The sequence below is a fragment of the Sus scrofa genome, chromosome 7, assembly GCF_054392235.1.
Source record: "Sus scrofa isolate SSC_HxYL_T2T_F1_AM1 chromosome 7, Sscrofa_HxYL_maternal_Yorkshire_Landrace_v2.0, whole genome shotgun sequence".
Classification (NCBI taxonomy): Eukaryota; Metazoa; Chordata; class Mammalia; order Artiodactyla; family Suidae; genus Sus; species Sus scrofa.
Window position 1 is genome coordinate 87,486,812 of NC_139389.1, and position 15,340 is coordinate 87,502,151.

At 38.3% G+C, this 15,340-nt stretch overlaps 2 protein-coding genes across 5 annotated transcripts in view; both read left to right on the plus strand.

Moving 5' to 3' along the window:
* Positions 1 to 15,340, plus strand: part of LOC100155381 (olfactory receptor 4S2-like) — a 348,453-nt gene that overhangs the window by 255,226 nt on the left and 77,887 nt on the right. The gene's annotated exons all lie outside the window — the stretch shown is intronic.
* LOC100524508 (olfactory receptor 4Q3-like) lies at positions 294 to 3,906 on the plus strand. Its single transcript, XM_084970418.1, has one exon. It carries the CDS (start codon positions 2,599 to 2,601, stop codon positions 3,601 to 3,603), a length of 1,005 nt encoding a protein of 334 aa, XP_084826544.1. The 5' UTR covers positions 294 to 2,598; the 3' UTR covers positions 3,604 to 3,906.

Below are 15,340 nucleotides of genomic sequence, written 5' to 3' on the forward strand. Positions count from 1 at the left end.
AAAAATGGTGGAATGTCAGCTATTCTACTAAGAAATATTTGTTAAGGTAAAATTGATTTGGTAACTTTTTATCTGGAGTAAGAATTTAATGAGTGACCTATTATTTTTTAGCGAGAAGCCATAGATTTGGGTGTTCTTTTTTTTTTAATGATTTTAATTTTTTCCATTATAGTTGGTTTACAGTGTTCTGTCAATTTCCTACTGTATGGCAAAGTGACACAGTCACAAATATATATATATATTCTTTTTCTCACTTGATCTTCCATCATGTTCCATCGCAAGTGACTAGATACAGTTTCCTGTGGTATACAGCAGGATCTCATTGTTTATCCCTCCAAATGCAATAGTTTGCATCAATTAACCCCTGACTCCCAGTCCATCCCACTCCCCCCCGCCCCTTGGAAACCAGAAGTCTGTTTTCCAGGTAGAGTTGAGTATTCTTGAGAGCAGTGACTCTAATAAATGTGCATGTCTTTGAGAATACTGTTTTATAACATTAAAAGATTATACTTCACAGTAACAGTTTATAAAAAAATGTTGAATTACTAATGACAGCAGCTTTGTTTTCTAGATAAGATCCATCCATAGTCTTGAAGCATCATCAAGACTCAGGTGTCATATTAGGGCTCTAGATAACACCTTGAAGGAAGTATTTCTGCTTCTATAGCTTCCAGTGATAACTTGGCATTTCTCATTCCATTTAGCCCCCTCAGGAAGCATGCCTGAGATAGATACCATGGAGAATTGTTTTACTCAGGTACAGACTGATGATGGAAAATTGGTAGCATGTGTAAAGTCAAATTCATGAATCCAAAGTAAGTGAGAGGGCAGGTTGTGTTACGCAATAAAGTCTGTTTCCGAGCCTTTAGAGCCCAAGGTCAGTTTTCTAGAAAGGACTGAGATTCAGGAGCCTGGGGAATCCCAGGGCTCATTAGGCTGAATGGTGGCGTGAGGACATAAAAGCCTCAGACACAGCTAGAGCCCTAGGGACAGATCTTTCTAACCCTTGCAGCCAGCCCTCAATTAGGGCTGGACTTAAAAGGACGCATTTCGGGCACAGACAGGGCAACCCTGATGTGAGAATTTCTCATTTTTCTGGCCTGAGATATGGAGACAGGACTGGTGGAATGAATAGCAGGGTAGCATGTTCCTTCTCTGAACCCACATAGCTCCTGACAAGGCAATGATGTAAGTTTCTCAGCGCTCCACTTTCCTCCCTTGCACCTCTTTCTATTTCTGAAACCATTTTTTAAAATACCTTCATACTCTTTCTCCGTATACTGACATCATTTTTAAATTTAAGAAATTATTTGAATTTTGTTTTTCTTAGTTTATACTCTTAGAAGCATTACAGAGCAATGAAATTCCCATGGTAGCGGGGACATTGGTTCCCTGCTTAGAAAAACTAGAGAATAACCACTCAGGAATCCATAAATAGCCTGTGTAGATTTAAAGAGCTTGATTCTGTCCTCTTCTCTCCAGGTTGCACTGGATCTTTCCATAAAGATTTTAACTTCTTAGTATGCATTTTCCATTCCTTTGGCTGAGTTTTGACAAATTCAAAACATTTTCATTGACATTTGAAAATTCTTAGGTTATTCTTAGGATGTGAAGCAAGATATACTAAGTAGGGTCTGATCCTATAGAGAGTAATGTGATAACAGACCTGGCACTTCTGCAGGTTGCTTCCTAGGTCCCAGCAGGGCTTTGGTGTGGGAAACTATGTTGTGATGGAAGGTGGTTTAAGGGGTGGTCATTCCTTCAGGCTGATGGGTATAGTGCCCATTTCCTTCCTCACAGAATAGTCACAGGCTGAATTTCTTATTGTGATCAGAGGCTTCAGAAATATAGAAATTGGGAATGTTTCTACCAAACATGGAATTTTATTAACACTGAAATTGAACTTGCCATATTTGGCATTATATTTTCATATTCTCTGAAGGCAAAACATTTCTCGAGTCAGTAAGAAAATTCAAGAATAACCATAATCCAGTGTGTACCTTAATTATAACTCATGGGAGTTCCCGTTGTTACTCTACATGTTAAGAACCTGACTATTATCCACGAGGATGAAGATTTATTCCCTGGCCATGCTCAGTGCTTTAAGGAACCAGCATTGCCACAAGATGCGGCATGGGTTGGATCTGGTGTTGCTGTATTTGTTTAGTCTGGCAGCTGCAGTTCTGATTTGACCCCTAACCTTGGAACTTCCAAATGACATTATGTGACCCTAAAAAGGCAAATGAACAAGATAATTATAACTCAAATAACTAAGACGCAGTGTTGCCTACTTTTGTCTTATGAAATTTTGAAGATTTTGATATCACTATTAATCAAATCCTTTTATACTCATCTCCTAGAAACTACTCCCAAACACTTATTGCACTGAAGTTCCCCAGTGTTAAATATTACTTTAGAGAGGTAGATGATAGGGTAGGGCTTAAAAGATGCAAACTGGTTCTTGTTCTAGCTACACAGGAATGTTCATTTCATACTTTATAGAACATGCTTAAGTTTGTCTCAGCTTGGAAGATAATTCTATAAACACCAGACTCAATCTTGATAACTCATTTTTTTTCATCTTTTGTCTAATTTGAAATGCTCCTGTTCCAATTTAATTCTTCTTTCTCTAGGTCACTTGGTATCCTTGACTTGATGAGAAAAGAAAATGATTCTAAGGTGACAGAATTTGTGCTTCTGGGCCTATCATCCTCCTGGGAGCTGCAGCTCTTTCTCTTCTTAATATTTGTGTTGTTGTACATGGTTATTGTCCTGGGAAATGTCTTGATAATGTTAACAGTGTGGACTGATGCTTACCTGCTCCAATTGCCTATGTACTTTTTTTTGGGCCACCTGTCCTTCCTTGACCTATGCCTGAGCTGTGTTACTGTGCCCAAGATGTTAGGGGATTTCCTACAGGAGGGCAAGGTCATCTCTTTTTCGGGATGCCTGGCCCAGATCTACTTCTTGCACTTTCTGGGAGCCAGTGAGATGCTTCTGCTGACAGTCATGGCCTATGACAGGTATGTTGCCATAGGTAATCCCTTGCACTACCTGACAGTCATGAACCATCAGCTATGTGTTCAGTTGGTTTTTGCCTGCTGGTGTGGAGGTTTCATCCACTCTATAACACAGGTCACACTGGTCATTCAGCTGCCCTTCTGTGGCCCCAATGAACTGGACAACTTCTACTGTGATGTCCCACAGGTCATCAAGCTAGCCTGCGTGGACACCTATGTGATAGAGGTGCTGATGGTCTCGAACAGTGGTCTGCTCTCTCTCATCTGCTTCTTGGTCTTGCTCTTCTCTTATGCTGTCATCTTGATCACCCTGAGAACTCGCTTCCGCCAGGGCCGGAGCAAGGCACTCTCTACCTGTGCCTCCCACCTAACAGTGGTCAGCCTGATCTTTGTGCCATGTGTATTCATCTACCTGAGGCCTTTCTGCAGCTTCTCCGTGGATAAAGTGTTCTCCGTCTTCTACACAGTGATCACACCTATGTTGAACCCCCTCATCTATACACTCAGAAATGCTGATGTGAAGACAGCCATGAAGAAGCTGAGAAAAAAACATGTGACTTCCTGCTGCCATGTCAAAGAATGAACAGGAGGAGGTGATTTAGAAAACGTACTTTCTTGGGACACTTGACTCATTTGGTACCTGAATACATGGAAGAAAACCACTTGGGTGAATTTAGTATATGGAAGAGAAGACAGCATACAAATTATAATGCATTGCTCTTGATTATAGTTGGCAGGCACAGGTGGCTTTCTCATGTATTAAATATGAAGCAGAGAACTCAGGAGTGTTCAGTGGCCCACAAGTAATAACAGAAATTAATTGAGGAGTAGAGTCATTAAGACACCTTACTACAGTAAGTCTCCTTCTTTAAAGAAATAACTAAAATCTATTTGAAAGATAAAAAGAAATCCTGAAAAGAAGTGTTCCCCCCCCCAAAAAAAAGACACCTTACTAATCAGTTCTTCTAGGCTTTTGTTTATAAGTGGTCTTCCTTTATTCAATTCACTTAACTTTTGATAGAAGATATTACATCTCTTGTTGTGTCCTTTTCCTCTAGGGTTTAATAATTCCTGGTCTCTGGAAGTTCCTTCTATCCTTCTGAGGTCTCATCAGAATATCTTCTGAGGCAGAGTGGATCCATTTTGTCCTGTCCCTAAGAAAGCCTGAAAATATCACTAACTACCCAGCATATTAGTGTTCACACAGGAACTGTGTTGTGTATTGTGCCAAATTTTAGACATGCAGTTCAGCAACTCACTTGAAAGGACATAGGCTCTTAACAGAATTAATGTGTGAGAGAAATGAAGCCTGGAGATGCTGGGGTGATGGAAGCTCTCAGTATTCTGCTGAAGAGGCTTCTCTTGAAGGGGCATTCCATTTCACCTCAAGATTTTCTTTGTTTTCCTTCCATCTTTCCTCCCTGCCTCCATCCCTTCCCGCCACCTCTTTTTCTTTCTTTTTGGCTTTTTAGGTCCTTACCTGTGGCTCATGGAGGTTCCCAGGCCAGAGGTCAAATTGGAGCAGCAGCTGATGGCCTATGCCACAGCCACAGCAACACAGGGTCCGAGCTTCATCTGCGAACTTCAACACAGCTGAAGACAACATCAGATCCTTAACCCACTGAACAAGACCAGGGATCAAACGCAAATGGATACTAGTTTGTTAATGACTGCTAAGCCCCAATGGGAACTCCACCTCAAGTTTTTTTTTTGAGTTGAATTATAGAGGGGGCGAATTAATAAGCTGGTTCTTTAACTGATCATAATGTTTAAAAGTTCTGGATTCTAAAGGAAAAGAGAGAAAGAAATGAGCTGTGTGTTTAAAGCTCTCACCTGCCTGGTTCCTGCCCTTAAAGTACTCACAGTTATTATCTCTGAGGCCCCAAAGTACTTTGAATAGTAGGTAATATTAATCAACTTTATATTTACTAATGAACTCAGAATTACTAAGTGATCTTGCCAAAGATCAATTAGAAAAAGTGTAATTATCCAAAAAGGATAGAAACTTTATATAATTAAGTCTAAGTTAACAATTTTTTTTCTCCCCCAGAAAGAGTATTTATCTCAATTAGACTAACTTCTTTATTTCAGCTTTACTTGTATAGGATCTTGAGATCCAGGAAATCCCTAAAAAGATTCACTTAAACATTTGTGTTTACGTTTATCTATCTCTGACATAAGGCTCTTTGCAACTTTTTATGTTGGTGGAAAGGTATTTATTTACTAAATAATAATGTAATGATCGGACTTTCAGAAATATTTTTATATTTGTTCACTTTGTTTACTAAGCAATTGCTATGGAGAGGCTTTTCTGACTACTTAGCTGAGAAACATATTTAAGGGGAAAAATGTCTGAAATTCTACCCGATTGCTAGGACTGACTGGACAGTTTGCAATACCCATCATCATGTAGGGGTTTCTCAAGGTAAAGAGATGATTTTCACTTTTATGCTGGGAATTACTGTCTTTATATTTAAGAAACTGTTTTTATGTATGTATGTATGTGTATGTACAGAAGGGTTTCTCAAAGATCAGGAACACAGCTCCCACTTTGGTGATTTCTTAATAGGATGAGTGACATCCCTGGTACAGATCACACCCTCCTCTTTCCCTTTCACTGCAATATTTCCACAGAGATACGCTGTCTATTATAAATATCTGGAAGAGCAGATGGGGTAAACTGCCAGTCAGAGTAGTGTGTGGGTTGACCAGAAGGTTTAAGCACTGCTGAGGCACATTGTAGGGATATGCAACCCCAGGCTTTCTTTTTGTGTCAGCTGTCTGCAGTGTTCCCATTACATTTTTTCTTTTTCTTTCTTCCTTCTTCTTTTTTTTTTGCTTTTTTAGGACCATACCTGTGACACGTAAGTTCCCAGGTTAGGGGTCAAATTGGAGCTTCAGCTGCTGGCCCACACAGCCCCAGCCACAGAAATGGGGGATCTGAGCTGTGTCTGTGACCTACACCACAGCTCTTGGCAGTACCTGATTCTTAACCAACTGAGCGAGATCAGGGATTGAACTTGCATCCTCATGCATACTAATAGGGTTTGTTACCCGCTGAGCCACAGTGGGGATCCCCCTACTTTTTCTAATGTTCCTCTTTCATAGCAAAATTTAAGGTCTTGGGAAATCATTTTTAAATGTCCTATTGATAATCTGGGATTGGTAGCATGATATTCCAAAAAGCAAGATATTGCCTTTTGTGTTTTTAATTCTCTAATACTTGCTTAATCAATTATCTATAGTAAAATTTTCATTAATAAGCTTATAACATTTCTGTTTTTCAGGTTGTATATAATTGATAATACCTACGAAGGTCATAGTTTAAATGCCCTGAGCTCACTTCCAGGGCCTGCTTAAGCCTCTTCTTTGTGTGAATGAAAAATATTTCCTGCCATATCAGTAAATAGAGGATGTTGCAGGCATCAAGCCATCATATTACAGCTGCCCCGATATTGAGCCTTGAGGGAACTCAGGATGGAGGCAGGATGCCCCCCATGGAGCAGAGTGAGAAAGCATAGGATACTGGCCCCAGGGAGCTGTGACGTGTATATCCAAGGAATGATGTCAGTAAGCGTAGACTCTTGCGTCGTCCCATAAATAGAAAAGCACTAAATTCTTTAAATCGAGGTGTCTGGTTTTCTTTTCTTTTCTTTTCTTTTTTTTTGCTATTTCTTGGGCCGCTCCCACGGCATATGGAGGTTCCCAGGCTAGGGGTCCAATCGGAGCTGTAGCTACCGGCCCACACCAGAGCCACAGCAACGCGGGATCCGAGCCGAGTCTGCAACCTACACCACAGCTCACGGCAACGCTGGATTGTTAACCCACTTAGCTAGGGCAGGGGTCGAACCCGCAACCTCATGGTTCCTAGTCGGATTCGTTAACCACTGTGCCACGACGGGAACTCCTGGTTTTCTTTAAATAACATTATAATCTTTTGATGTTCCAACTATCTTGTCTTTGTTGCAGAAACTCCTATGTAGCCTGGCCCTCTCCTTGCTTCTTCAGAGCAGTCCTCAGGGTCATCTGAGAGTCCTGTCTCCTGGCCTTAAAGTCCTCAGAAAGTTGGCTGAAAAAAACCTAACTCTCAGCTTTTAGCCTGTGCATTTTTTTTTTTTTTTTCAGTGGACTTTGGGGTCGATCGTTCTGAAGTTGGACCAGCTCCTTTGGGCTGAGGGGCACTGTGTGCAAAGTGTGTGTCCAGAGCCTGGGTGGCTGGGCTGCAGATTCCACATTCATACATGAGACACCTCTTGTGTTGGGATTTGGAACCAGACAAGGTGATCTGGAGACTGAGGGCCAAAGCTTACTCTTTCCACACTGCCATGTCTGGTGGGTTTTTAATTTGATTTTAAATTTGAAACTAGCCTTCCAGTCATTATAAGAACATGGGAATATTATTTTCTGAGTATGAGAACACTTCAATCATTTAGTTTGTTACTTTGATTTATAGGTTTTAGACATGGCACATGGCCCTTTGTACCTTGCTCTGCGTCCCACAGATATTTGGAGTGGGTCTGCACCTTCTTCTTTCAGGCTCTTGGGGTCCTTTGAGGTACTAAAATAAGTGAAAGGGGTCAGAGAGAAGTCTGATTCGTAAAATCACCGGGATTATTGACTTCACATTTCCAGAGTACCGGGAACTAAGGCTGCACTTTGATAGCCTGGCTCTAAACTCTACATTGTGAATGAGCCAATAAGAGTAAGGGAAATAATAGTAAGGACATAGTAAGGAAGCCACTAGTAGTCAGGAAAATCAGGGTTTTATTTGCAGTTGCAGGGTTAGTGGTCCAAGATAGTAATACCGAGTACCACCCTCCCCTTTCCCTTGTCTCAACTCTGAGCAAATTGTGCAGAACTGTATAGAAACGGCCCATTTTATTAGCTAATTTTTTTTTTTTTACCAAGTAGCCTTCAATGTAATTTTTCAGAGAGTCACTTAGTGGGGATTTTTAGACAAAGAAGTTTTTCCTATTGCCAAATTACTGCCTCTTAGCACCCTATAAACGAGGAAGTGTAATTGGTGAGAAGTTAGCCACCAATATTGCCATCACAACACTTCCTCCTTATCTGGGGAAAACATTTCCTGGGAGATGTTCCCTTTATAAATAACTCCTAGTGAATTTTTGATTTTTTAAAAATATTTATTTATTCCCCTGTCATTCACAAATTCACTATTAATTTATCATCCATCCATTCATTCATTTAACAGCTGTTTGCTGAGCACCTATTATGTGCTTGAAATGTGGATGTTTTGTTAGGTAGGAGTTCCCTTGGTATCAACAGATCATCCAAGTATCTAATTATAAAGTCTCTTGATATCCACCAGGGAAGGTGAATCACAACATAAGACAATGCATGAGCCCAGTAATTGGGGAAGCAAAGCTGAGAGGTCAGAAGTGTGGACACTGGTCTCTGACATCCTCATCACAGTCCAGCTCCAGTGTAGCAGAAGACAAGCGGCTTAACCTCTCAAGATCTCTTTTTACAAGGACAACAGTAATATCTGCCTTACAAGGTTCTCAGGAAAACTAAACAAAACAATACCTATCAAGCTTTAACAAGTGTGTCTCCATATGATCAGAACTCAATAAATACTGACTGGTTATGTTACCAGTATTGCTAACTGTTGTGTTAAAAGGGAAATAAAGGCTGAAAGAAGATCGCACAATTGTTTAATCTTAGTCACAGGACAGAAAGATGGATTAGAGCTTTTGACCCCAGACCACTGGCATATGACAATAAATCCCTGGTAACTCCTTCATGCTAAAAATAGTGCTGACAAGAAATTTCATGTTATGTGATAAAAGAGATGACATTTTCAGTGTTTTAAAAAACGTTCTGCTTAACATCATACTTTCAAGACTTTTATACCACAGCGTTTTTTTAAACTTACTTTTTCTTTTTAGCGTCATACCTGTGGCAGATGGGAAGTTCCCAGGCTAGGGGTCAAATCAGAGTTGCAGCTGCTGGCCTACACCACAGCCACAGCATGCAGGATCGAGTGGTATCTGTGACTTACACCATATCTCATGGCAATGCCGGATCCTTAACCCACTAAACAAGCCTAGGGATTGACCCTGCATCCCCATGAATACCAATTGGGTTCTTAACCTGCTGGGCCATAATGGGAATACCCAATTTTAAATATTTTATTCAAATTTTTGAGTAGTCTTAAATTTACAGAATGGTTGCAAAGATAATTCAGACAATTTCTGTATACCTCACATAATTTCCCCTATTAACTTCTTACATTACTTTGGTACATTTCTCACAACTAATGAACCAACACTGATACTTATTATTAACTGAAGTCCATATTTTATTTAAATTTCAGTAGTTTTTCCTTGACAAATAGGCATGGGCAAGTTATTCCTTTTTTATTATCATGATAGTTATTGACTTATTGTCCTTATTGCCCTTTATGTTCTCATAAAGAACTACCAGTATCTAAATTTCATTGTAGATTTTAGAGGAAATGTTAATGTGTATAATATAAATATGGTGCAGTCTGGATCTGATCTCTTTAGTGAATAGCTCTTCAACTTTCTATCTTTACCTATGTCTTCCTCGCCTCTCTTCAAGTCTATAGTTTATCATCTGCAAGTTCAATCCTGCACTTGATTCTAGTTCAGATAATATCATGGAAATCTGTAGGAGTATGGGGTATGCATGGTGATAAGAAAATCTAGGAGTTCTCATATTATTGACTTTTCCACAAAATTTCAAGGAGCTGTAGTCTTGCTGTTTGTTCTATCTGAAATAATTTAGATGGGCTCATGGAGTTAAACAAAGGAGTAACCTTGTTTCTTGAACAGCATAGATCCCATAATAATTGGTATCTATTCTTTGGCATCATTATGGAGGGCCAAATTTGACCTAAGAACCTGGGAGGACCTAAGAGTCTCTTTTTGACAGAGTTCATATATCTGATACTGATGCTCCTGAAATTCCACCACCAAGATAATTTTGGCTTATATTTGCAGATCATTTATTGTTTTTATGTTTGTTACTAATTTGATCCTCACCCCAAATGGCATTATTCTCTCACAGAGGAGGACTGAAGTTAATAGAAGTGAGGAAAATTGCATTAAGATCACACAGATTGTAAGAGGCAGAGTTGTAGTTCAAGGCCAGTTGTTCTATCTTTGTGCTCTTTCTCCCAGTGAATGTAGTAGAAAGGTCTTGAGTCTTATATCAGCTTAATTTTATGGGCTGCTAAAGTGGATCTAAGACAGTTGAGATAGTCACCATTCAGGAAGGATAGTGCAGCTGTCCAAGCATCCTTGGTTATCCTTGCCTTAACTCTTGAAGAAAGCCATGCAAGGATATAGTCTATTCTGGTACTACTCTAGTCAAAAATATATTTAAGCAGGTATGTTTCAGCAGTAGATACCTTTTCTAAGATTTTGATGAGGAGATAAACATGGTAAGGCACTTAGTGTCCTAAGAATACTCCTGTGCAGTCTTCTCTCCCTCCAGAATGTTCTCTAGTCACTAAGATGGGTAATGACAATTAAATACTCACTGACAGTGTCTGGGCACATAAGTGCTTTGTATGGAACTCATATATAATCTTTACAACACTTATATTGTATGTACTAATCTTCTCCTCCTTTTGCACTTGATGAAACAGCCAAAAAGAAGTTCAGTAATTTTCCTGAAGTCAGTGTTAGCAAATAGTAGAACTAGAATCTGAACCGAGCACACTGGGTTTCAGGCTTTTTTTTCCCACTTTTTTATTATATTTTTAATTACTAAGTGAATTTTATTACCTATATGGTTGTACAATAATCATCACAACCAAATTTTATAGCATTTCCATCCCAAATCCTCAGTGCATCCCCCCTTCACCCCCAATTTGGAAACTGTAAGTTTTCCAAGGTCTATGAGTCAGTATCTGTTCTCCAAAGAAGTTCATTGTGTCCTTTTTTTTGATTACACATGTAAATGATAGCATTTGATGTTGGTGTTTCACTCTCTGACTGACTTTGCTTGGCATGATAATTTCTAGGTACATCCATGTTGCTAAAAATGCTGGTATTTTGTTCCATTTAATGGCTGGGTAATCCATTGTGTATATGTACCACTTCTTTATCCATTCTTCCTTCATTGGACATTTAGGTTGTTTCAATGTCTTGGCTATTGCTAATAGTACTGCAGTGAACAGTGGAGTACATGCATCTTTTCAAGTCATGTTTTTTTCTGGATAGATGCCCAGGAGTGGGACTGCTGGATCAAATGGTAGTTCTATTTTTAGTTTTCTGAGGCATCTCCATCCTGTTTTCCACAGTGGTTGCACCAATTTACAATCCCACCAACAGTGTACTAGGGTTCCTTTTTCTCCACACCCTCTCCAGCACTTATTGATTTTAGACTTTTTGATGATAACCATTCTGGCTGGTGTAAGGTGGTACCTCATAGTGGTTTTGATTTGCATTTCTCTAATAATGAGTGATGTTGAACATCTTTTCATGTGTTTTTTGGCCACCCACATGTCTTTGGAGAACTGTCTGTTTAGATCTTCTGCCCACTTTTTGATGGGGTTTTTTGTTATTTTGGTATTGAGCTGTAGCAGGTGTTTATAAATTTTGCAGATTAAACCCTTGTCAGTCACTTCATTTACAAAGATTTTCTCTCATTCTGTGGGTTGTCTTTTTGTTTTGTTTATGGTTTCCTTTGCTGTGTAGAAACTTTCAAGTTTAATTAAGTGTCATTTGTGTATTTTTATTTTTAATTGTCTTTATCTAGGAGTTGGATCTGAAAGGATGTTGCCGTTGTTTATGTGGGAGAGTGTTTGGCCTGTTTTCCTCTAAGAGTTTTATAGTGTCTGGTCTTATATCTAGGTCTTTAATCCATTTGGAGTTTATTTTTGTGTATGGTATTAGGGAGTGTTCTAATTTCATTCCTTTGCATGTGGCTGTCCCGTTTTCCCAGCACCACTTATTGAACAAGATGTCTTTTCTCCATTGTATATTCTTGCCTCCTTTGTCATAGATTAGTTGACTGTAGGTGCATGGGTGTAATTTGGACTTTCTATCCTGTTCCACTCATCTATATGTCTGTGTTTGTGCCAGTACCATACAGTTTTTATGACTGTTGCTTTGTAGTATAGTCTGAAGTCCGGGAGCCTGATTCATCTAGCTCCATTTTTCTTTTTCAGGATGTCTTTGGCTATTCTGGGTGTTTTGTGCTTCCAAACAAACTTTAGAATATTTTGTTCAAGTTTTGTGAAAAATGTCCTTGGTACTCTGATAGGGATTGCATTGAATCTATAGATTGCCTTAGGCAGTATAGTCATGTTGATAATATTAACTCTTCCAATCCACGAGCATGATAAATCTTTCCATCTATTTTTGTCCTCTTTGATTTCTTTAATCAGTGTCTTATAGTTTTCAGAGTACAGGGCTTTTGTTTCTTTAGGTAGGTTTTCTCCTAGGTATTTTATTCCTTTGGATGTGAGGTAAATGGAATTGCTTCCCTAATTTCTCTTTCTGATATTTCATTGTTACTATATAGAAATGCCATTGATTTCTGTGTATTAATTATATATCCTGTGACTTTGCCAGATTCATTGATGAGCTCTAACAGTTTTCTGGTAGAATCTTTAGGATTCTCTAGTTATAGTATCATGTCATCTGCAAATAGAGATAGTTTTGCTTCTTCCTTTTCAATTTGGTCTCCTTTTTATCTCTTTTACTTCTCTGATTCCTGTGGCTAGGACTTCCAAAACTATGTTGAATAGTAGTGGTGAGAGCAAATGAAGCATTAGACCAGATGGACTTAATAGATATTTATAGGACATTTCATCCAAAAGCAACAGAATACACATTCTTCTCAAGTGCACATGGAACATTCTCTAAGATTGATCACATCATGGGCTGCAAATCCAACCTCAGTAACTTTAAGAAAATTGAAATTATATCAAGCATCTTTTCTGACCACAACTCTACGACTGGAAATCAACAACAAGAAAAAAACTGCAAAAAACACAAACACTAAATAACATGCTACTAAATAACCAATGGATCACTGAAGAAATCCAAGAGGAAATTAAAAAATACCTAGAAGCAAATGACAATGAAGATACAACACTCCAAAACCTATGGGATGCAGCAAAAGCCATTCTAAGAGGAAAGTTTATAGAAATAAGCCCACCTCAGGAAACAAGCTAACTTTACATCTAAAGCAGCTCAAGAGAGAAGAACAGACAGACAAGACCTAAAGTTAGTAGAAAGAAAGAAATCATAAAGATCAGAGCAGAAATCAATGAAATAGAAACAAAGAAAACCATAGAAAAGATCAATGAAATGAAAAGCTTGTTCTTTGAAAAGATCAAAAAAATTGATAAACCCTTAGCAGACTTCTCAAGAAAAAAAGAGAGAAGATTCAGATCAATAAAATTGGAAATGAAAAGGGAGAAGTAACAATGGACATCACAGAAATACAAAGGATCATAAGAGACTACTACATGCAACTATATGCCAATAAAACGGAAAACCTAGAAGAAATGGACGTATTCTTAGAAAGGTACAATCTTCCAAGACTAAACCAAGATGAAATAGAAAAGATGAATGGACCAGTCACAAGGTCTGAAGTTGAAACTCTGATTACAAAACTTCCAACCAACAAAAGTCCAGGACCAGATGGCTTCACAGGTGAATTATATCACATATTTAGAGAAGAGCTAACACCTATACTTCTGAAACTATTCCAAAAAATTGCAGAGGAAGGGATACTGCCAAACTCATTCTGTAAGGCCACCATCACCCTGGTACCAAAACCAGACAAAGATTCCACAAAAAAGAAAAGTACCCTTCAATTTCACTGATGAACATTGATGCAAAAATCCTCAACAAAATCCTAGCAAAACGCATCCAACAATACATTAAAAGGATTGTACATCATGATCAAGTGGGACTTATCCCAGGGATGCAAGGGTTCTTATCTGCAAATCCATCAATGTGATATACCACATTAACAAACTTAAGAATAAAAACCATATGATCCTCTCAATAGATGCAGAAAAAACCTTTGACAAAATCCAACACCTGTTTCTGATAAAAACCCTTCAGAAAGTGGGCACAGAGGGAACCTACCTCAACATAATAAAGGCCATATATGACAGACCCACACCTAACATCATTCTCAATGGTGAAAAGCTGAAAGAATTCCTGCTGAGATCAGCAACAAGAGGAGGATGACCTTTCTTTATCATCCTCTGAGTCATCCAAGATAATTCCATGTCCTCAACTTCACTGACAAGACTCTTTATGATTTGAGAAACCCTTCCTTTTTGTTCTTCTTTCCCAAGACTTCTCTTCATGGATTCTGTGCTAAATCTGGTGAAACTCCCTGACATTCCACATAGAGAATGCTAGGATGATTTGCACCCTTTGTCTTCCTATATCCTATTTACTCTTCCCTTCTTGCCTCATACACTTTTCTGTGCCTACACCCTGCAATCTGCTTCAGCTTCAGGGACTCAACTTCCAAAAATTCCACTCAGTGATGACCTTCCTTGGAAAGATGTCCTTGACTCTCCTGGACCTCCTTACCCTCATCTCAGAGAAAAGTGATTCTAAGTTTAGGAGGTGACTTCCTATTTAAGGACATAGAGCATACTTTCCTATTAAAGGGGACTTTGTACCATAAGAACAATTGCTTATTTAAATTCAATGCTTTTTCATGAGAAGTTTATCTTTCTATTAATAATCTATCTCATCATCATATCAACCATCTATCAATCACATTTCTCTATATTGTTCATTCTTTCGTCATTTATGTACATGTGTGTATTTTTTTGGGTTTTATAATCAGAATATGGCAATGCAAATATTAGCCCCTTCACTGACTGTTATATTGGAAAACTTACAATAAACTCTTCAAACTTAGGTGCTTTGTAAAATGAGGATAAAAATCATAATGCTGATGTGAGAGTAGAATGAGGTAACATAAGATAAAATTTAGTATACAATCCTGAACATAGAAAAGTGCTTAAATAAATGTTAATAACTATTAATTGTATCTCTACAGTGAAAATGAGTTTATGCTATAGTTTATTATCTCAGAATAAAATTATATGAGTGTAATATTTTCTACTAATTAACTATATAAATTTTATAAAATAGCTAACTAGATCAAATTACAAATTCTACTTACTAGAGAGATCTCACTTCACAGAATTATAAATTGAAAACTTCATAAATCCAAAACCTTTATATATATGATCTCATTTTATTTCTATAACAGCTTTGTGAGGTAAATAACTTTGTCATCCATCTGTTATAGATGAGAAAATCAAGATTCAGAGAAGATAA

What these genes read in the sequence shown, in the direction of transcription:
- LOC100524508 (XM_084970418.1), top strand. Translation starts at nt 2,599, where the DNA reads ATGCTCCTGTTCCAATTTAATTCTTCTTTCTCTAGGTCACTTGGTATC.